This window comes from Penicillium antarcticum, assembly GCF_028974205.1.
Source record: "Penicillium antarcticum strain IBT 31339 chromosome Unknown utg000003l_segment0_segment0, whole genome shotgun sequence".
In the NCBI taxonomy this organism is placed as follows: Eukaryota; Fungi; Ascomycota; class Eurotiomycetes; order Eurotiales; family Aspergillaceae; genus Penicillium; species Penicillium antarcticum.
The window spans coordinates 853,083-874,090 of record NW_026695301.1 but is presented as its reverse complement, the minus strand read 5'-3'; the positions used below and the strand labels follow the sequence as shown (position 1 = coordinate 874,090).

The 21,008-nt window shown below is 50.7% G+C and overlaps 8 protein-coding genes across 8 annotated transcripts; 5 read left to right on the top strand and 3 right to left on the bottom strand.

Annotated features, from left to right (window-relative positions):
* Positions 1-361: 361 nt before the first annotated feature.
* On the top strand, positions 362-2,265 carry N7508_003029 (MFS transporter; the record flags this gene model as incomplete). Its single annotated transcript, XM_058461095.1, has 3 exons — positions 362-455; positions 565-1,396; positions 1,452-2,265. The coding sequence occupies 3 exons, from the start codon at positions 362-364 to the stop codon at positions 2,263-2,265; spliced, it is 1,740 nt and encodes a 579-aa protein (XP_058321672.1).
* A 1,156-nt stretch (positions 2,266-3,421) lies between these two features.
* Positions 3,422-6,604, top strand: N7508_003028 (Zn(II)2Cys6 transcription factor; the record flags this gene model as incomplete). Its single annotated transcript, XM_058461094.1, has 3 exons — positions 3,422-5,573; positions 5,626-5,678; positions 5,738-6,604. 3 exons carry the CDS (start codon positions 3,422-3,424, stop codon positions 6,602-6,604), a joined length of 3,072 nt encoding a protein of 1,023 aa, XP_058321671.1.
* Positions 6,605-7,132: 528 nt separating this feature from the next.
* On the bottom strand, positions 7,133-7,420 carry N7508_003027 (uncharacterized protein; the record flags this gene model as incomplete). Its single annotated transcript, XM_058461093.1, has 2 exons — positions 7,133-7,247; positions 7,278-7,420. The coding sequence occupies 2 exons, from the start codon at positions 7,418-7,420 to the stop codon at positions 7,133-7,135; spliced, it is 258 nt and encodes an 85-aa protein (XP_058321670.1).
* A 65-nt stretch (positions 7,421-7,485) lies between these two features.
* Positions 7,486-10,443, top strand: N7508_003026 (uncharacterized protein; the record flags this gene model as incomplete). The annotated part of the gene is made up of 4 exons (XM_058461092.1): positions 7,486-7,582; positions 7,644-8,744; positions 8,877-8,964; positions 9,018-10,443. 4 exons carry the CDS (start codon positions 7,486-7,488, stop codon positions 10,441-10,443), a joined length of 2,712 nt encoding a protein of 903 aa, XP_058321669.1.
* A 1,559-nt stretch (positions 10,444-12,002) lies between these two features.
* On the bottom strand, positions 12,003-14,103 carry N7508_003025 (uncharacterized protein; the record flags this gene model as incomplete). Its single annotated transcript, XM_058461091.1, has 5 exons — positions 12,003-13,044; positions 13,107-13,509; positions 13,561-13,675; positions 13,735-13,952; positions 14,007-14,103. The coding sequence occupies 5 exons, from the start codon at positions 14,101-14,103 to the stop codon at positions 12,003-12,005; spliced, it is 1,875 nt and encodes a 624-aa protein (XP_058321668.1).
* Positions 14,104-15,788: 1,685 nt separating this feature from the next.
* N7508_003024 (uncharacterized protein) lies at positions 15,789-16,254 on the top strand (the record flags this gene model as incomplete). Its single annotated transcript, XM_058461090.1, has 4 exons — positions 15,789-15,872; positions 15,926-15,999; positions 16,050-16,094; positions 16,143-16,254. The coding sequence occupies 4 exons, from the start codon at positions 15,789-15,791 to the stop codon at positions 16,252-16,254; spliced, it is 315 nt and encodes a 104-aa protein (XP_058321667.1).
* Positions 16,255-16,477: 223 nt separating this feature from the next.
* Positions 16,478-17,767, bottom strand: N7508_003023 (NAD(P)-dependent alcohol dehydrogenase; the record flags this gene model as incomplete). The annotated part of the gene is made up of 3 exons (XM_058461089.1): positions 16,478-16,681; positions 16,732-17,360; positions 17,431-17,767. 3 exons carry the CDS (start codon positions 17,765-17,767, stop codon positions 16,478-16,480), a joined length of 1,170 nt encoding a protein of 389 aa, XP_058321666.1.
* Positions 17,768-18,370: 603 nt separating this feature from the next.
* On the top strand, positions 18,371-20,649 carry N7508_003022 (transketolase family protein; the record flags this gene model as incomplete). The annotated part of the gene is made up of 4 exons (XM_058461088.1): positions 18,371-18,516; positions 18,569-18,678; positions 18,729-19,726; positions 19,780-20,649. 4 exons carry the CDS (start codon positions 18,371-18,373, stop codon positions 20,647-20,649), a joined length of 2,124 nt encoding a protein of 707 aa, XP_058321665.1.
* Positions 20,650-21,008: the final 359 nt, after the last annotated feature.

Genomic DNA, 21,008 nt, shown 5'->3' with positions numbered 1-21,008 from the left:
CAAATCGATATAAACTCTCCGCCAAAAGATTGTGTCAAACATCCCTTGCAGGTGTCTCATAGTCTGTTGGGAACCTACGTTTATCGGATCGATTGAATTTCCAACCACAGGGGCAGCAATGCTGAAGCCCTAAAAGCAAACTCGATCTCCTTGCTCCGAAGCCATTACATTCTCTCCCTTTTTACCCTGAAGATTAACTCCGGGGAAATTAAGTCGAAACACAAAAGCACCTTTCTGGTACTTTTTCCGCTCCCTTTCCGGCACATTCAGTCTACCAATCTTGAAGGGAAGTGGGGTGTATCTACGCCTCTTTTCGAAAGTTCCTCATCTTCAGTCTATTTCCAACATTTACATCTGCACAATGCTTCAACTACCAGCTTGTCTACAGGGCCGGCGATCCCGCAATGGCTCTGATGAGATGTCTGGATTTCCCATTCAGCAATTGTTCGTATTAGGTAAGTGTGGTACTTTTGCGCGCATCGCGAAGTATGAAAAGCAACCATATTCTCCATGCGCGGCAGCCTCTATCGAAAGGCGAGCTTGCTTGCTAACACCCTGATACAGCTCTCGTCCGGATCTGCGAGCCAATTGCCTTCATGTCCATTTTCCCGTACGTTTATCACATGGTCGAATCATTCCATGTGACGGATAACGACCGCCAAATCGCACTCTACGCCGGCATGATCACGTCCTCGTTCACTTTTGCAGAGTTCTCAGCGGGTATGTTCTGGGGCCGCATGAGTGACCGCATTGGCCGCAAGCCAGTACTCATTATGGGCTTGGTGGGCACGGCCATCAGCATGGTGGTCTTCGGATTTGCGCCCAACCTGGCCACGGCGATGATTGCGCGCGCCTTGGGCGGCTTGTTGAACGGCAATATCGGAGTGCTTCAGACGACGGTTGCGGAGATTGTCAAGAAGAAGGAGCACCAACCGCGAGCTTATTCGATCATGCCCTTTGTGTGGTGTTTGGGATCGATCATTGGACCGGCTATGGGCGGCGCTTTGGCCCAACCTTGCGACAACTATCCGGCCCTGTTTGCCCGCAGCACGCTGTGGGACAAATTCCCGTTCCTGCTGCCCAACCTGGTGTGCATCACAGTGCTTGTCTGTGGTATTGTGGTCGGTTTCCTGTTTTTGGAGGAGACTCACCCGGAGAAGAAGCACCGCCGTGATCCTGGTCTCGAGCTCGGTCACTGGTTAGTTAGCTGTTGCTGGGGATCCCGCGTGCAGCTTCCTGAGGATTCCGAGAAGTATTTCGGATATGACGAATATGAGAGTGAATCTTGCAGTGATGCCTCGGAGGAGAGTGACTTGGAGGGCCAGAAGAACCCTGCCCCCAAGGCCTTTACCCGACAGGTCATTCTGGCGATAGTTGCTTACGGCATCCTTGCATAGTGAGTTGGCATCCGACCTATTTCATTCCCTGCCCCTTATTGACCTCTCGTGTAGCCACAGCGTTTCCTTCGATCAGCTGATGCCGGTTTTCCTGAGCACCCCCAAGTCCGATGACGACGTGGTCCTACCCCTCAAGTTTACCGGTGGCCTTGGGATGGCCACGAAGACCATTGGCTTCATGCTCGCCGTGCAAGGCGTTTACTCGATGATTGCCCAATTGTGGCTGTTCCCCTTCGTGGTCAAGCACTTTGGTACTCTGCGCACATTCCGCTTCGTGCTGCTTGCCTGGCCCCCTCTCTACCTGGCCGTGCCATATCTCGTTCTACTTCCGGCCAAGCTCCAAATCCTTGCTGTCTATGTGTCTCTGATCAGCAAGATTACTTTCCATGTCATCGCCTTCCCCGCTACTGCCATTCTCCTCGCCAATGCCGCCCCGTCCTCGAAAGTGTTGGGCTCCATCAACGGAGCTGCCGCCTCGACTGCCAGTCTCAGCCGTGCCTTTGGGCCCACTATCACCGGTCTTCTCCATTCCAGAGGTCTGGAGAGCGGTTACTCCGTGTTGGCCTGGTGGGCCTGCGGTTTGGTCTGTGTCATCGGCGCCATTCAGAGCTTCTGGATGGAGGAGTCTTCTGAGCCTGAGCGCTTCAAATCCCGCCAGCCTGAGACCAGTGAGGCGGAGATGAAGCGCGAAGCCATCCCCGACTTTGATGCCCAGGAGTTCGACTCTGACACAGAGGAGGAGCAACGCTTGCTCTCATTGCGCTCTAGCGTCGACCACGAGTTCGACATTTCACAACTCAACCTCAACACCGACAATTTTCCCAAGCCTGAATCCACTGTGACCCATGATAACCATGTCAAAAGCTGAACCTCCATTGCTCAGTTTGTTTTCCTTTTCTCTTCCTTCTGGCAAGGCCCCTACATTTCAGCGCTCAGGAGCACACGGATTTCTATTTTCATTTTACTTCTCATGATACCTCATTTCGCCACGTTTTCTTTTCTTTTCTTTTCTTCTCATTCTCATGACTTTTCTCTGAGACCAGGAAACGGCGCAATTATAGATGGTTGCATATGCATATGCACAAGCATAAAATTTGGGTCTATTTTCTTTTCTTGTCATTTTGGAGCATCGCCCGGTTATATTTATCATGATACTCATGTGCATCTGGGAGGCTATTTGTGATTTTTGTTCGAGTTTCTCATCCATGTGTCTAGAGCTTATTGCCACGGACTTGCTCAATATTAACGGCCGTCTTTCTCTATCAATGCTTCTTTGTAGATGTCTAAGTCTGTTCATCTCGGAGGTTATCTTCGAACCTAGTCCTAGCACTGTTTCACTTTCCAGGCCAAGCCCATGCTGACCCAACGGCGTCCGGACAATTATGCAAGTATTGCCCTATTCATGGCTCCGTCATATGACTCTAGCTGCTGTTTATATAGACTACCTTATACCCCGGCACCTGTGTGTCTTCCCCAGACACTCTGACAGCGGGGAGTGGGGAGACTCCACGCTAACGGATGTCGCTATACCTGAATGAAGCTACATAATAGCCACACTACTTATAACAGATCAAGTCTAAAGCCATGCGGGTCGCTGTCGCCTTCCCGATCGGATCTCAGAGTCTGGGGAACCGAACCGACTGGCTTCCCGAGGGCAACTTAACATCTCCACCCTATCTCCGACTTGGACCTGTCTCCATTTTTGACAGTATCTCATTCTCACGGTCGATCAGCAGTATTGCACTGTTGCTAAAGAACGAAGTTATCGCCACTCGCGGGGGATAATCTAAGTCCGTGTCGCGGCACTTGCGAGTGCGGGTCAATTTCCCACGATTCGATTCGAGAGAAATTGCAACTACCGAACAACTCCAAGTCTACATTGCACACCAGACACCTCGCACACTCATTTGATCTTATCATGACTGTTGATTCAGTCCGCGCAGCTAAATCGTTCCCGACCGCAGTCTCCGCAGAACTCCGCCATCGAGAGATGATCGCGAGTCGGCGGCTCTTACTGTGCCACAATGCCTAACGCGTCCTCGCCGCCCTCACCGGTTTCTTCGGGCAAGAAGAGATCGCATCCTTCAGATACCTCGCCGAATCTCGACGCGACAAATCCCGCAAACCCCTCCACCTCGACGGTGCCTTCTACCTCCCCCGCCGTCACCTCCTCGGCCTCGTCCTCATTCCGCAATGTCTCCGCCTGTAATCGATGTCGCCTGCGCAAGAACCGCTGTGACCAGCGCCTCCCGCGCTGCCAGTCCTGCGAGAAGGCCGGTGTGCGCTGTGTTGGATATGACCCGATTACGAAGCGGGAGATCCCACGCAGCTACGTCTACTTTTTGGAGACTCGGGTAGCACATCTTGAAAAACAGCTGGCGGATAATAATATTGATTTTAAGAAAGTCGTTGCTTTCGACGAAGAGGAAGCTATCAAGGCGGAAGCTGATGGGGACTCTGGGCTGTCTCAATTTGGCTCCGATGGCCAGGCTGGGAAAACGTCTGCCGTGGAAAAAGCACGGAAAAATGCACCAAAAGACGACGGTGATCGCTCGGACCAGAGAGATGGAGATGTAAATCGCGATACGGACGGCGACCCTCAGAACGAGCATAATTGGCGCCTGCATAATTTGGTCTCGAATATCGGCATGGTCTCTGTGCAGGGGACCTCCGATCCCCGATATCTGGGATCGACATCCGGCATATCGTTCGCTCGTGTTGTCTTCGCCGCGGTCAGGAGCTCCCTCCCGGGTAACATGCCAGAGCGCGCGCCGTTACGCACAAGTGACAGGTTGCCTCAAAGCGCTGCTGCTGGTACGGGAGGCAGCATGCGTGATTCATTCTTCGGGCTGCAGACGAGACCCATGATGAAACGCGCAGATTTCCCTGACCGCGAGCTGGCCGAGCGGCTAGTCGATCTTTACTTTGAACATGCGAATCCCCAAATGCCGATTCTCCACCGTGGAGATTTCATGGAGCTGCTGGACAGGACATATCAGCTGGAAGAGAAGAACCGCTCCCCTCGTGCACAATACGTGCTTAATATTGTATTCGCCATTGGTGCTGGAATCATTTTTGACGATAAACCCCAGAGTTCGGACGATGAGAACCGCGCAAATCTGAACAGAGCTTCATCTACGTCCAAGAGACAGAGACTCTCGAGTCATCAGTATCAGCCAGAGGAGTACCATGCCTCGGCAATTGTACACCTGGAATCGTTCCTCGGCTCGTCTTCTAGTGAGGGCTTTGGTGGATTGGAAGAGCTGCAGGCAGTGCTTCTTCTGGCTAGTTTCGCACTCTTGCGACCCGTTGCGCCGGGTCTTTGGTATATCGTCGGTGTTGCTATGCGCTTAGCTGTAGACCTTGGACTACACTACGAGGATGGGACGGGGATTGATTCCGCAACCAAAGACGGTGCCCAAGCCCAGTCGCGCATTGATCCTCGTGAAAGAGGACGTCGAGAATGGGTGCGTGACCTGCGCCGCCGCCTATGGTGGTGTGTCTACAGTTTTGATCGTCTCGTTGCAACTTGTGTTGGGCGACCATTCGGTATCAGTGATCAGGCTATCAGCACTGACTTGCCGTCCATGATGGACGACAAATATATCACCAAATCCGGTCTTCTGACTCCACCGGACGGAGCGCCAACCTACAAGCATGTCGCATGCCACTACTTCAAACTCCGTCTTCTTCAATCCGAAATTCACGATGTTCTTCAATACCAACAAGCGCGTGCTGTGCGGAGAAGGGCCTCCAGCGCAGCCATCCTCCCTCATGCTGAACTTACCTCTCCATTCTTGCAAGGCTTTGATTCCTTCCGCTCGTGGCGTCATGATGTACACCATCGATTGGTGGAGTGGCAAGAAACTGCCCCCACACGCCCAGATACTGGCGTCAGATTCTCCATTGAATTGCTTGAGCTCAACTATTGGCAAGCTATCATCTTGCTGTACCAGCAGAGCTTGACGGTACCTGCTGAGCTGGCTGGAGAGCTTACTCCTGCCGATGACGTCTCCAGTCCGTCCTTCTCCAACCCGGATGAAGGTGATGAGGAAGATCATGTCTATCTTAATGTGGCTGAAGCTGGCCAGAAGGTCATTCGCATCTATCGCCAGCTGCATAGAGTACGACTGGTCAACTACACGTATCTTGCTACTCATCATATTTTCATGGCTGGTATGGATTTACATATACCCTCATTCATCGACTTCGTACTGACCTTGTTTAGGAATTTCGTTCTTATATGCCATCTGGCATTCACCTTTAGTTCGAAGCCGCCTGGTATGTGTTATGTTACCGGTGTCCGTATGTGGGCTGAATACTAACTCTTCGCTTTCCAGACTCTCGATGAGGTGGACTTCACCGTTCTCGCTGCGACCTCTGTTCTGGGTGATTTGATGCATAAATGTCCACCTGCCGAGGCCTGCCGGGACGCGTTTGAGCGGATGAGCAAAGCCACCGTCCAAATGTGTCTATCGACAACCGGCTTCGGATCTCAAGTCGACATGAGCCGTATCAACAAATCAAATGCCCATAACAACCTACACCCCGGTCGAAATCGCCAGCAGATGGACTCGCGACACAGAACAGGCCAAGGTCAATCCCGGCGCGGAACACAAGCACGCTCCTCCCGCCCAGTTCCAAAATTCGACATGAACTTGGCCGACCTCTTCAACGATAACAACCCCTTAGCAGACCGCTCTCGGCCAGACAACAGACCCGGGGGTGCTTCTTATCCCCAGCAAGAATCCCTTGGTCGCAACTTCGCGGCGGAGAGGTCGTATGGACCTCGTCAGTCGTCTATGGATTATTATCCCAAATACGAAAACCCACCATCCCCTCAACATCACCAACAATTCTTCTACTCGAACTCGCCGCAAGATGGCTCACCCGGCAGTGTTCCAAATAGCGCGTCCCATGCAGAGCCAGAAGCACAACCGCAGCAAGGACTCAGTCTTGATTTCCTGGACTTTGGATCAGGTGATGCCGAAGGCCAGGGGCATATGGAGGGCGAGGCTAATACTGAGTACAATGCCATGCCTGTACCACCCCTGGGTCATAATCTCGGCCAGAATGTTGGAATTGATCTGGGCTTTGGCATGGCCATGGACTTCCAACATGATTGGAGTGAAAATCCCAACTATGATCTGTTGGAGGGTTATTTCTTTGGTGGATCGGGGGCTCCCCCTTCTGGAGGGGATGCTTAGTATTCTTTTGTATGTCTTTTCCTGATATTTCACTTTGCGATTATTTGTTTATTCTGTCGGTTTGGTTTGTTTATTTTACCCATTTCATTTACTGCTTTGCCTGCTATTTCAAGAGGACCGGTGAAAAGGATTGGTTTCGCAAGGGTTGTGTATAATTCTGGACTCTCCCTTTATACGATATACACATACACATACACAGATACATTTAAACATAAATACAAGATCTGCAAGGAATGAATCAATTGGAGTGGACGTACAGCGTAAACCTGGGATGCCTTGGGCAGCAACGAAAACAAACACTCCGCCTTTTTTTCAAACCCGCCAACACACCAACCTTGAATGCCTCAGTAGATCTCGCTTCCCGTTGGCTGTGATCTACGCTTGGGCCTAAGTGCCTAATCTCATCAGGTGCCCACTCCGATTTCTATTCCACTTCTCTCCCCACCTCTCCCGGTTCCATTTAGAGAGATGTTCATTCGTCGCGAACACAACCGATCCCCGACCTTCTCCCACCAAGCCGAGATCTGATTAGCGCCGTAGACGCTGCGGCCAACGGAGATCCCGAGCGTACACAAGAGGCTCTGCTCTGTCGTTCTTCCGATCTGCAACGGACTCGTCTGCGACCTTTTGCGACAGAATCTGCCTTGCGCAGGCTGCGGAACATACGACATACCCTTTGTTTTCCTCCTGCCAGTCTGGACCTATTTCGAACCAACCTCCGTGCACCATTCTCGACCATTCTCGTGGGTTGGGCTGAACTAAACTGAGCTTTGTGAACTGGACATGCGTGGGACCGCGGATCGTTTGCTCGAACATCGATTATGCTCCTTGAGCCCGATACAACCCCATAAACTCGCCGGATCCGCAGGATCAAGCTCAAGATGGTGAAGTCGGACGTACGAAGGGATTACTATGCGGACCTCGGGCTCCAGCCCAGCGCAGAGGCTGAAGACGTGAAGAAGCAATTCAGAAAGCTAGGTGAGCCGTGAACAAGCTGCGCACATTTTCATTGAGGGGCTCAGCTAACCAAAAACAAAAGCGCTCAAGTACCACCCAGACAGGAACCCAGGGCGAGAAGCCGAGTTTAACGCCAAATTCCAAGCTATCCAAGCTGCCAACGAAATCCTCAGTGACCCCCAGCAACGGTTGAAATACGACACCGATCGTTTGCGCGCCGGCTACGGCAAGTTCTACGGACCTCCACCTACGAAGGCGAATACCCAACGCAAAACACAACCATCTGCGTGGCCTCGCCCGACGGCAACCCCTTCAGGCCCTCCGCCCCCGGAGTGGGCGCATCCAAAACAGCAGACTGGACCGTCGGCCGGGGCTCGGCGATATGCGTCGCATGCGCGTGCTGGTCCGCAACAATGGCAGAAACCGCAGGACGATGGGCAGACAAGGGCTGATGCTTTCCGCGGATTTTCGAATATGAGGGGCTCTCATGGATGGCAAGGATTTGACCCTGCTACGGGTCGTGCTCCCGGTGCAGCTCCAGGCCCCGGTGCGCAGCGTCATCCATTTGGCAATCCTAGGCCGAAATCCGCATTCGAGACCTTCCAGAAGGCATATTCCAAGACAGACGTTCCCAAAAAGAAGCAGGGCTTTGCGCCTGGTGCTGCTGGAGGAGATGAGCCTATGGCTCGTAACACTTCTGCTTATAGCAGCAGTAGCCGAGCTGAACGACCTCGTACCCAGTACTTTGAGTCCGCTGTGCCGCCAACTGCAAAGAAACCAGCTGCTCCCGAACCGCCGCAGCCTCCGTTCAGTCCCGAGTTTGAACGGACTAGTCGTGGCTATTCTCAGACTGGAAAGGGTGAAAGGACCTTCGTTTCTAGTACTCCGCTAGGACGATCAGAGAGCGTGCGTACACCTTCGGGATCCTACCAAACAAATGCACGTAAGCCAACGACCCCTACGTCTGGTCGATCTGGAAGACACAGGAGTGTCAGTCCCAGGCCCAGTAAGACCGCCAACAACTATGATTCCACCAGCGCCAGTGAGTCGGAAGACAACCAGGACAATGAATATGTGCCCCGGTCAAATGGGCCCAAACCCAAAGCGGTGCCCAAGAGCCGCCTTCGACCAAACCAAAAAGTTTCCGATATGTACCGCCAGGAACGACCAGGCCCCGGAACCGGTGAGGATCCCTTTCACTTCATAATGCAATGTAGCCTCGCTTTCGACGAGGCTGAAATTAGGGCAGCTCAAAGGCTGCGATAGCAGACCTTCCTCTATGGACATCCATATGCTAACTGGAATACCCCCGAAGGACACACCTCGGATAGCGCAGCATTCCCCAAAGGGTCGAACAGGGCAGATCAGCAATACCAACCTGCGGGTTCCCCCTCTACGGCTAAGTATGTCAAGTCCTCTGTAGCATGTTGTCTTTTCTGACACATTGAACGTACAGGAATGACCCGCCAACACCAAAGGAGCGTCCTCAATCTACAACATTCGGGCGTAGCAGCACAAATGACTTGCACAAGAAGTTCTCCGCCGAAGACTGGCGGGAACATTTGGGCCAGTTTGACCTATTCGGCTCGGCTTCGACAAGCACAAGCAAGGAATCACTGCCAAGATCACCAAACTCGCAGACTCGAGGACGCACAAATAATCGACGAGGTACACAGACGTCAACTGGGTCACCTTTGCCCAATCCCTTCGGTCCTACTCCTTTCCATCAACCCACATCACCCCAACAGCAGCAGCAACCTACTCCCTTTGCCCAGGCAAAGTTCTCCGCGGACTCGTGGGCTGAGTCATTACGAAATATGACATGGGCCCCAGCGCCTGAGAACGTTCGGCAAGCAAAACCTCCTCAGTCTCGGAGCCCTAAGAAGCAACCCAGGGCTACCAAGTTGCGCAGTCATCCACAGCCAGCGAATGTGACAACTGAGGCGGATGAGGCAGAGGAAACGATCAATGGCGAGGGTTCTACCCAGCCAAACGGCACAGCAACACCAGATGTTGAAGCAATGGATCTAGACGATGACCTCCCCACGCCTCCAGATATTCCGTGTGTACCAGGAAAAGTTTCCGTTGACGGATCAGATGGCCCAAGCTCTACCAGTGCAAGCTATCCCGACCTGGGCTCTCACGCGCCGGATGCACCTCCAGTCAAGAAGACCAAAACTCCGCCAAAAGCAGAAGCATCCGCAGCAAATGCAGACGCCCGCGCCCCTCTCTTCAACCTCGAAAATCTCCGCAACACCGTCCCCTTCTCTAGCACAACCGGCGGAGGCATCGAGAACCTAGAAGACGTCCACGCCACCCTCCCGTTCGAGTCCCAAGCCAAGCAGCAAACCACCACCAAACGCGATATCAAACCCCGAGAACTCCAGCTCCCAAACCCACCCAGACGACCCTGGGCTCCCAAACCCGCACCCCTCGACCCAACTTCTACACAAATCGTCCTCTCCCGCGATAAATGGCAGTGGTACGTCTCCGCGATGGGAACATACATGCACGAATGGAACGCATTCAACCGCCGCATGCTGAAGCACTTCAACGCTCGCCAGGAAGCGAACGAAACAGGCCTGGCTCCAGGCTGGATTAGTGCCGTCGGTGACTCATCACGCCTGAAAATCAATGGCGCAGACGATGACGATAGCAATGGTGCAAATGCCAAGACGAAGATTCGTGAAGATGCAGATGATCTTGATGAGTTCCTTGTTCCTGGATCCTCGAAGGGTGGCTTTAGTGCTTATCTGAGGGGTGTCGAGGAGGATATCCAGGTGCGGAAGCATTGGGATGTTGCTTGTGAGCTGCATCGTGAGTGTATACTGGATCTTGGGCGGTTGAGGGAGTGGATTCGGAATGGGGGGAAGGTTGTTTAGGATAGTTATTGCCTGCATTTGTCTGATCTGTGGTTGGCTGGCGTTCGCATGGTTGGAATTGACTGTTTGTCTCCCTTTCTGCTGTTATCTCTTTTTACTCTTCTCATTTCCCCATTTCGTCGAATTTTTTATTTCGTTGCGATGCATGATCAGCTTCGGTGTTGTTGTGAATACCCGGGATTCTTATCACATCTCCATAGATATATCTGATCCTATCAGGTTTTTTTACAGTGGTCTTTGCTTTGTTTGAATCTAGTAGCGTGCAAATATGATGTATCGACTGCCTTTATCATTTCTCATTCGTTCAGATTACAACCAGCAATACACAATGTGTTATCAGTTACACAATGTGTTCTCAGTGACACAATGTGTTCTCAGTGACACAATGTGTTCTCAGTGACACAATGTGTTCTCAGTGACACAATGTGTTCTCAGTGACACAATGTGTTCTCAGTGACACAACGGGCGAAGTTCCAAAGCAATGTTCAAATTCAACGTTGCATCTGTGGTGGAAAGATGGATAGTTTTGCTGTGACCCTGGGCTGACCGGCTATACAAATTCGCATGGCTCGTATGGCTGTGGGGATCCTGATGATGTCTATGCTGGAACTCAGAATGCAAGTTTCACGAATGCGAAGAACTTGGGACTTTCTCCAAGTATGTCACCATTTCCCTATGCTCAAGTCCGGTAATAGGAAACGAACTGACTGACGAACGTGAACAGCTGCCTTGAGTACTTCAACCGCTTCAGCCCTACCGGCGAATACTACGACTGCCGCCCCGGAGTCTTCGAGCTCATCTACAAGTGGTGGTCTGATTGCAGGAGCTGTGGGCGGTGGTGTCAGTGGTCTACTTATTATCGTGGCCCTCACATGGTTTATATCTCGCCGTTGGTATCAGTCGAGAAGATCTAGCGAATCACAAGGAGCTTTTGTAGATCGTGGCAAGTCTGGTACTGTATCTGGCTTCAATAATGAATTTAGTAAACTGAGTGAAAATAAGCAAAGGATGGGTGAGCTATACGATCTTTCTCGTGTTCGAAATGAACTCCCGGCCCATACACCTGGACGAATCGAGTAACGAGCGCCTTTTGAAGTTGCTTGATGCATTATACCCTGCCAGATACCTATGAGGTTTACTCTTGTCCTTCTAGCTTCATGCCATATCGACCTAATTATAACACCTAGCCCTAGGACTTCCTACTTAGGGGGCTAACCCCTGACCAAAAAAGTATAGCACAGTCATTAATCAACCATATACCAACCACAACTCTAGGGTAAGTATCTTAGAAAGGGTGCCTTAGACTATCTGTTCATAGTGTTTCCCTTGCCCGAGATGGTCTGGCCATGAGTGGTACCAGTGCCAGGATTTTGTGGTGACGATTTATGCTAAGGGGTTCATAAACAGATTTGGAAAATGAGCTCTAGCAGGATTGTACCATTTTGTTTATTTCTTATTCCTTTTTCACTATTACGGATAATTTAGCTCTGGGCAGAAGACTTGTGCTAATGGATCACGCGAGTTGCGACACATTCCATCTCTGCATCCTTTCAACTAATTTAAGCCACTAAATCAGATCTTCTTTGCTGGCTTTCAATATCTTCCAGTCTAGCCGTAATCTTCTCTTCTCTTTGAAGCAGCTCTCGGTATTCTTCCCCCTTCCTTCCTGCCATGGACTCGGGGCTCCTCTTGAGGGCTTCTGCTTGAACGGCCAAAGCCCGTTTGCGCAAGTTGATAAACCCAAGTTCCTGAACTGCAATGTCTGCCTCCTCAGCTAGCTCATCTAAGCCCGAGTTTCCTAAGGTCGACCTTACAGCTTCTGTTTCGAAGACTGGATTTGAGACGATTGGGGGAACAGGAACAGGCACAGGCGAAGAGCTACTCCCTCGGCCTAGAGTGGCACTAGCCGTATCTAATTCCACTGCATTCAAGTCCCCTTGAGTGTGGTTCTTTGCCGCGCTGGCCTCGAGAATTTCCGTGGAAAAGATCTCTTTCGGATTTACTGCGGCGCTGGGGCTCCCACTCATCTCCGGAGCAGTCCATTCGCCTTCCAATTCCCGGGGGTGCTTCTGCTCATTCTGAAATCCCTCTGGATTAGATTTAGTGTTCTTGGGTTTTCTCCGGCGGCACCAGAAGAACAATGCTGCGGCCATCAACAGCAGCCCTACGCCGACGCCGACCCCAACGCCCACACCAATCCGCAATTTTGCGTCAGAATCACCCGAAGTACCAGACATTGGGTCAGAATCACTCAGAGTTCCAGATGAGCTTGGAAAGCTCGCACTGCCGGTGCTGGTTCTATCGCTGGCCCCAGCGCTGGGACTTGTTGAAAGACGCGTGAGGCTGGCCTCCTTTACGGTCGCAAAGTCAAGGCCCGATATCGTCGGCAGGGAAGCTAAGGGATTTAAAGTCCAGAGACTGGTACTGGATGTAGGGCACGCAGGTGCAGTTGTGACACGAATCGTATGTGAGCTTGTGGTAACGGAAGCCCACTGATTCTGGAGGTTAGTATAGTCGGCCAGCAGCGTCGGAGTGGCCGCCGCTGATGAAGCCCCAGTCACATTTGGATATGACACCAGTCCTCGTCCGGGGCTCAATACTCTGTGAAGATATGTCAGCTTGTGTACTGCCGTAGCACAAGAAAGCCAAAGAAAGCCTCGTACTCTTCTCGCCATCCATATATGATAGCACCACTCCAGTAAGTGGACTCTACCGACCCAAACACGGCGGCCTGGTCACCAAAGGTTCGCGGCGTTGTTGAACTGCAACCATCTTCGGAAAGGAATATTGGAATCCCCAGATCTGCTGATTGCTTTAGGTAGTCGTCGTAACCGGAGCTTTCAATGGACGAGCTTCCGCACCAGGTATACAGATCCAGTCCAAGGAAATCGATGGCATTGCTGCTATTTCCACATGCAAGATACTCTCCCAGTTTGAGCCAATTAGTCGAGGTGAGCATCGTCGTGTAGTACCCGATAGGTAAATTTCGATATCCTCTGGCATTGGCGTATGCCTTCATATCTCTCACCGCAGCCTTTAAAGATGATGCGTTGTCGATCTGACTATCTATTCAAAGATATCAGCACAGCAGCAACGTTTTTAAGAAGGTCATCGTACCAGTAGCAATATTTTGGTTGCTCACAATCAGCCCCAGGGTATTATCGTACCCTGCGAGTGCATCGAGGACAGCAGAGTATTGCTCGAAGTAGTACATATCCCAGGTATTATTGCCCTATCACAGAAATTAGAATCCCTTTCTTAACACCCTTGGAATGTCTTGCGACCAGTTACCATGGCCCAGGTGCCCTCCAAATTGGCGATAACATAGATGCCATTATCGTAAAAGGTCTGCATGCACTTGTCGTGGTTCTTAGTTGCATCAACAGCATACACACTAATCACATTGACCCCCAGTTCTTTCATTAAGGGGGCATCGATTGCACATTGTTCCTCATCGGCCAAGAGATCAGTATAACCTGCGGTATTCGTGTCCCAGATATAGGCGACGCCTCAAATTCGATCAGTCAGCTCGACCCGGGGAAATGATTTAAAAGTGCATCTACCTTTGATTTGAAATCGCGAACTCTCCCCCGTGGTACCATTTGAAAGAGTAAATCCATTTCCCACTGGCCTGATACGGCGAACACCTTTGGATGCCATGTTTCAAGGACGAAGAAGAATAAAAGCAAGCAAACATGAAGAAAATGGGGCGGCTGGCTGGCCCCCGTACACTAGTCGGACTTTGAAACCCACAGCATTGTCTGATCCCTGAAGCTGAGGGCTGAAAGTGCTACAACCTCGTGCTAGTGTGCTGATCATAACACGACCGACCAACCAGAAAGGGGCTTTAGTGGTAGATGTGGAGAGAAGATGATGAACGGGCGAATTATCACTGCCGGAAGGATTTTAGCTGCATAAAGCAATCAAACCTCAATTGGGCCTAGCTATTTCCAGGAAAAAGTCGAAGGACCCTTCCGACATTGAGACAGCCTGTCCTAGATAGGAAACACAATAAAATAAACGCGTGTATAATAAATTGTCATGTTCGCGTTTATTTACCTTTCATCTTCGCTTTTGTTGACTTCGTGATATAGCAACAACTGGGTGAAGTCGCCATATTTAGCACTAGCGAACCGGCACTGCCGAGTAATCACAATACATTTATTCAAGACTTGACATGTACTAATGATTGCACTAGTGCTGTCTCTGCACTAGACCCTTGGTCTTAAAGGAGTTTACTGTACATAACCGTAGTATTTGGATACCGATTCTAGAAAAGCAAAACTAATTCGAACAGGCAATTCACAGGCTTTTTATATTTCGATCCGGGAAAGTGAATGGTCTAAGATCTGAGCCTCTGGCTTGTCCAATGATAGAACTATTCTGCTATTTCGATATTTTCTATTATTAGAGAAATTCAAACAAGATTTTCGGAAACAGCTCCAGTGCTGTTAACCTGAGGTGAAGTGAAAGGAGTACCAACAGCGTATGGGCTGGACTGCGAAGACTGCGCAGGTACGTATAGAGCCCAGCTTCTTGAACGTAAATCTCTTGACTTTTTCGCCATCATTTGTGCTAGTCGCAAAGATGGCGACGGTAGCTTACTCTACACGTTTCGCTCTCGCCGGTGTTAGACTATGCACTCCAAGCATAAAATCGCCAAAGGTAATCACACACTCTTCGGTACAACCTAGACTCTCATAATTATCTTACCGAGTTGAAATTTCGCTACGGTGAAACAGTCCAATATGAGCTTATTTGATGCTTCTCATCCAAGAAGTATTAACACAACACGCAAAAATCCCAGGAATATTTGGGCAATATGAATGGATGTCAAAACCTCTCAGTGATCAAAAGAGCTTTGGTAGTATGACGGTCATAATGCGTGGGCTGCTTCAATATAGAATTTACCTTCGAAGAGAATACACAGAGGCAAGACCCATCCTGGAGCGTTAGGTGACTCTGTCATAGTACCTAAATCACGAAATCTAGGCAGTGAAAGTGACAGTAGAACGGTAATTTCAGCTTAGCCCTACTGTACAGTAAGACTTCATATTCCGGGGGGGGTCACCCGGGGCCCACTACTGTAGCTGCAGCCCAATCAATAGTCATTCACATACCGATCACAACCCAAGGGCGATCGCTCCTGGAAAGGGTGTCCCTGAACTGTTTGTTTGTGATGACCCCTGGCACTCACAGGGACAGACGCAAGGGATGGAAAAGACAGATGGCATCTCCTTGTATAAACAGTAATTTCATCCGCACCTTCAAAGTGGTTGCGATTATCTACAATCTGCCTTCTCCTGTCTAGTACCACGATATCGTTGACTATCATCTGCATCATCATGTATGGCCTCAAACAACTATCGCTTCTGAGCTTGATGCTTTTCTCAGCATCAGCTGCCAAGAGTGATCCCCAGAAAACACTGGTATGGATCTCTGCTTCAGAAATCTGGACATGATTGCTAAAATCGCCATTTAGGTTGGCATTGAAACAGCAGAAAAGAGCCACGGTGTTAGTGTACTTGTGAATGAATGCGACGATCTCGACGAAGAGTAAGCTGAAGGATCAATCATGCACTGACTGAGGCTAACGCAATGTACAGAGACGTTCTCACGATTTCGCTGAAAAAGCCCTGTCGTCTCTTCACGTAAGTCTGAGCACCTCGATAAACCGGAGACTGCTAACGACCTTGCAGTGGCCCCTTATGCACCGGTCATAACACGTTCCTCGCCGCCGGCACTCACACATCGAAGGACCCGATCCCCGTTATCAATTCAATCTTCTGCCAAAACTCATTCTCCTTCTAAGAGCACAAAAGGAACTAGATGGGAAGATTGGCGCTTTCTATACTTCTTGCATGGTTTGAACTGGCTTGTATTATCAACTTCTCATTGCTAAATTTTCATATGTGACTCGTCACATCGGTTCGGGGCTGCGTCTACTACCGCAATAATGAAACATCTCATTACTCTACAAACATCATCGTCAATGTTGCATTTCTATCATTCAAATTTGCCATAATGCGCACATCTATAGCGAAGCATCCTCCTCATCCACAATCAAAACTTTGATACTACCATTGCTAGTATCAGCACAAAGATGCAACGCGTCCTGCGCCTTTTCAAGCGGGAATACGTGCGAAACAAGCATCTTCAAGTCCAAAATTCCACCATCCAAACAAGCAATAGCCGGAGGCCATGTATCACGGTAACGATTAATGAATCGAAGATCAATCTACATGAGTCAGCAAGAAGCACAATTCACCGCGGAATCAAAGAACTCACCTCGGCAAGCGACAAATGCATAAAGGGCAAGTTATTCATAATGGCCTTGCCCACTCCAATAACCATAACTGTGCCGCCTCGGCGCGCAGTATACGCCGCAGTACAAACACTGCTCTCGACACCAGTACACTCAAGCACAGTCTCAGGAGCTACATACTCCTGGGACCCGAACAGCGCGCGAATAGCCTGCGCATTGCCCTGCGCATCCTTTGTGCGATCAACCTGGTAGGTGATACAAGAAGGAACAAACTTCTTCGCAAAGTCCAAACGAGAAGGTTCGAGGTCTGTGACGACAACGGGATGAGCGCCCGAGGCACGAGCAGCAGCCAACGCAATCAGCCCGATAGGCCCAGCACCGCAGACAACCACACCCCGACCAAGTGAGAGGCCGGCTGATGTAATTCCGTTCATGACGACAGACAGTGGCTCAAGGAGGGCGCCTTCGGCGAATGTCACGTTTTCCGGTAGCTTATGCAGCCATTTTGCGGGGTGGTTCTTGTACCGCTGCATGGTTCCTTCGTATGGGTAGACACCGGCGAACTGGACATCTTCGCATAGGTTGTAGCGTCCGTCGTCGCAGAGGAAGCAGTGTTCACAAGGGATGCCAGGCTCAACTGCTACCCTGTCGCCTATTGAGGGTATATTAGTGCCTCAGATCGCAACACCTAGCAACGAAATATCGCAAGCATGTAAACATACCAGGCTTCAAATGGTCAACACCTTCTCCGCATTGCAGTACAATACCCGAGGCTTCATGGCCAATAATGCAGTCACCTTCAAACACTAACGAGCCAATACGCCCGGTCTTCCAGAAATGAATATCTGAGCCGCAAATTCCGGTCGCTTTGATGTGGACTAGGGCCTCGCCTGCTCTGGGGGCGTAGATTGGCGCTTCGACTGATTTCAGGTTGTGGTCGGCTGTTACTTGTAGTGAAGGATTTGGGTGTGAGGCCTTGATGGCGATGCGGTGGCTTACTTGCGACTTTGTTGGTGCTGCCACCAGGTTGTTCTGATCCACGAGTACTGAGGGAGCCATTTTGTTTGTGATTGAGAGTGACAAAGTTGCAGAAAGAGAAAGGGCTGCTCTTAAGTGTCAATGGACTCTTTATTCAGTAGGTTGTGGCTCAAGATGCCTGTTCTGTTCTGTGGGGCCCCCGGTTTGGTGCAGTTTGGCGATAGCCGGGGGAGTCAGTCGCGGGGGTTCGGGTGAAATCATTACACAGTGCATAGTGCGACATCGTACAGATACGTAGGAGAGAGTGTGTATTGCTCGTGTTTTAGAAAACTACCATTGACGGCAGATATAGTTATAGGTATAGCTCTAGACGCACTTGTCTCTGTATAGGTCATCAAGCCCTAACTCACCGGACACTCATAATGTTGGCGATAGCCTCAAGACACCAGATCGCTACTGCCAAAGACTCGGTGATCAATATGACGCATTCACAACTGGTCTGGTCATCCCCAAATCAACTTCAAATCCGAAGTTCTGAGGGCCGAAAGATACCCTGATGGGCGGGGCTAACTATATCCCAATTAGGAAATATTAAGCATCACCGCGCGCATTATTTGAAGGAACTCCCCTGCAGCTTTGAATCTGGATTTTGAAGTTTCGCTTTGCACATTCTATCTATACATCATGACTGTCGAAATTCAGAACGGCGTCGGCCACAAATCAGCCTTGCCCTTGGTGCAGAAGCTCTCCAAGGACCATGACTTGGTGCTCAAGACCTTCCGGTTGCTCATTGCCGACCTTTGCCAGCAGTTCAATGGCGGACACCCTGGGTATGACTCTCAGATAACAACTTGTTGTTTCGCGAAATTAATGCGATAATAGTGGTGCCATTGGTATGGCTGCGATCGGTGTTTCGCTGTGGAAGTATGTGATGCGCTATGCACCCCACACTCCGGGCTTCTTCAACCGTGATCGCTTCGTTTTATCCAACGGTAAGCTTGAAAAATGTTTGGTTGATAGGCATGAGCTGATACAAGTATAGGCCACACTTGTCTCTTCCAGTACTCTTTCCTCCACCTTACTGGCTACAAGGACATGACCTTCGACCAGCTCAAGTCCTACCACTCAGATCGCGTAGATGCGCTATGTCCCGGACACCCAGAAATTGAACACGAAGGAATTGAAGTTACAACCGGACCCCTGGGCCAAGGTATTGCCAACGCCGTCGGTCTTGCGATGGCAACCAAGAACCTCGCCGCAACCTACAACCGCCCCGGCTTCGACGTGGTGAACAACCACACCTGGTGTATGATCGGTGACGCTTGCTTGCAGGAGGGTGTCGGTCTTGAAGCCATTTCTATCGCTGGACACTTCCGCTTGAACAACCTCACGGTCATCTATGATAACAACCAGATCACCTGCGATGGCTCCGTCGACCTTACCAACACCGAGGATGTGAACGCCAAAATGATTGCCTGTGGCTGGAACGTCATTGATATTGCCGATGGCTGTTTCGATATCGAGGGTATTGTTACCGCGCTCGAGCAGGCTCGCGCATCTACCGACAAGCCCACTTTCATCAATGTGAAGACTGTTATTGGTCTTCACAGCAGCGTCGCCGGTACTGCGAACGCTCATGGTGCTGCCTTTGGCGCTGAGAGCATTGCCGATATGAAGAGTGCCTATGGCTTCAACCCCGAGGAGCACTTTGTCATTGGTGAGACTGTGCGCCGATTCTTCCAGGGTTTGCCTGAGCGTGGAGAGCAATGGGTTCAGGAATGGGAGCAGCAAGTCAAAGAATACTCTGCTCAGCACCCTGGAATTGGAGCTGAGTTCCAGGCTCGCGTTCGTGGAGAGCTTCCTACCAACTGGCAAGAGAAGATCCCCGCCAGCTTTCCTGGCAAGCCTACTGCTACTCGTGCTGCGTCTGGTCTGGTGTTCAACCCCATTGCTAAGGATGTGAACTCTTTCATGGTTGGTACTGCGGATCTCTCCCCATCTGTGAACATGATTTGGCCTGGCAAGGTTGACTTCCAGCATGTAAGTGTGGACTCTTCTAGTACTAGCGAGACCCTCATTAACTATATACCTAGCCCGACCTCAAAACAACCTGCGGTATCAACGGCAACTACTCTGGCCGCTACATCCACTACGGTGTCCGTGAACATGCTATGGCTGCCATCTCCAACGGCCTCGCCGCCTACTCCCCCAACACCATCATCCCCGTAACATCCACCTTCTTCATGTTCTACCTGTACGCTGCACCAGCAGTGCGCATGGGCGCCCTCCAACACCTCCAAATCATCCATGTCGCCACCCACGACTCAATCGGCATGGGCGAAGACGGCCCAACCCATCAGCCAATCGAGCTAGCCAATCTCTACCGCGCCATGCCAAACCTCCTCTATATCCGCCCCGGTGATAGCGAAGAAACAGCCGGCGCCTGGCTCGCCGCCATCGGTGCCAAAAACACCCCCAGTATCATTTCCACCTCCCGCCAGACTCTCCCTCAGCTCTCGCAAACCCGCCGCAACAGCGTCGCCCTAGGCGCATACGTCCTCTCAGAGGACGAGTCAGCAACCGTCACTCTTATCGGTGTCGGCGCCGAGCTCTCCTTCGCATTGGAAGTCGCCGAGCAACTCAAGACAGAGGGTATCAACGCCCGTGTCATCAGTTTCCCTTGCCAGCGCTTGTTCGAAAAGCAGTCACTACAATACAAACGCGATACCCTCCGTCGCCACCTTGGTATCCCCGCTGTCGTTATCGAGCCCTATGCTCCTAACGGTTGGGAGCGGTATGCGGATGCCGGCATCCATATCACTCGCTTCGGCCACAGTTTGCCTGGTAAGGCGGCTTATCAGTTCTTTGGTTATGAGATTGATACTATGACTACTAAGATCGCCGGTTATCTGAAAGAAATTAAGGCTGATGAGTTACTTCGGGGCGAGTTTGTTGAGCTTTGAGCTTTGAGTTGATCTCGTCACAGGGTTATGACTCTCTTTTGTTACGGCTATAGATTGGGCTCAGTATATATTTTGCATATTGTTGTATATCCGTTTGAAAAGTAAAATTTTGAGGATTTCATATTTTTTTCGCACCTTTGCTAGTGTGCATGAAAGCTGCTCTGCACATTAGAGTATACAGGTGGTTCCTCTTTCACCCTGTGGAAGGACTTGTGCACTTGCATGAAGGCACAAGTTACGCTGCATTTCCTTGGCAGAAGACCAGGTGACTAAGAACATACAGCGAATGGACAGGAAAATGCGCGAAGGTGGGGAGAACGGAGAACTGCCTCGTTTGGCATCGCCTCGCGCCTTGCGCT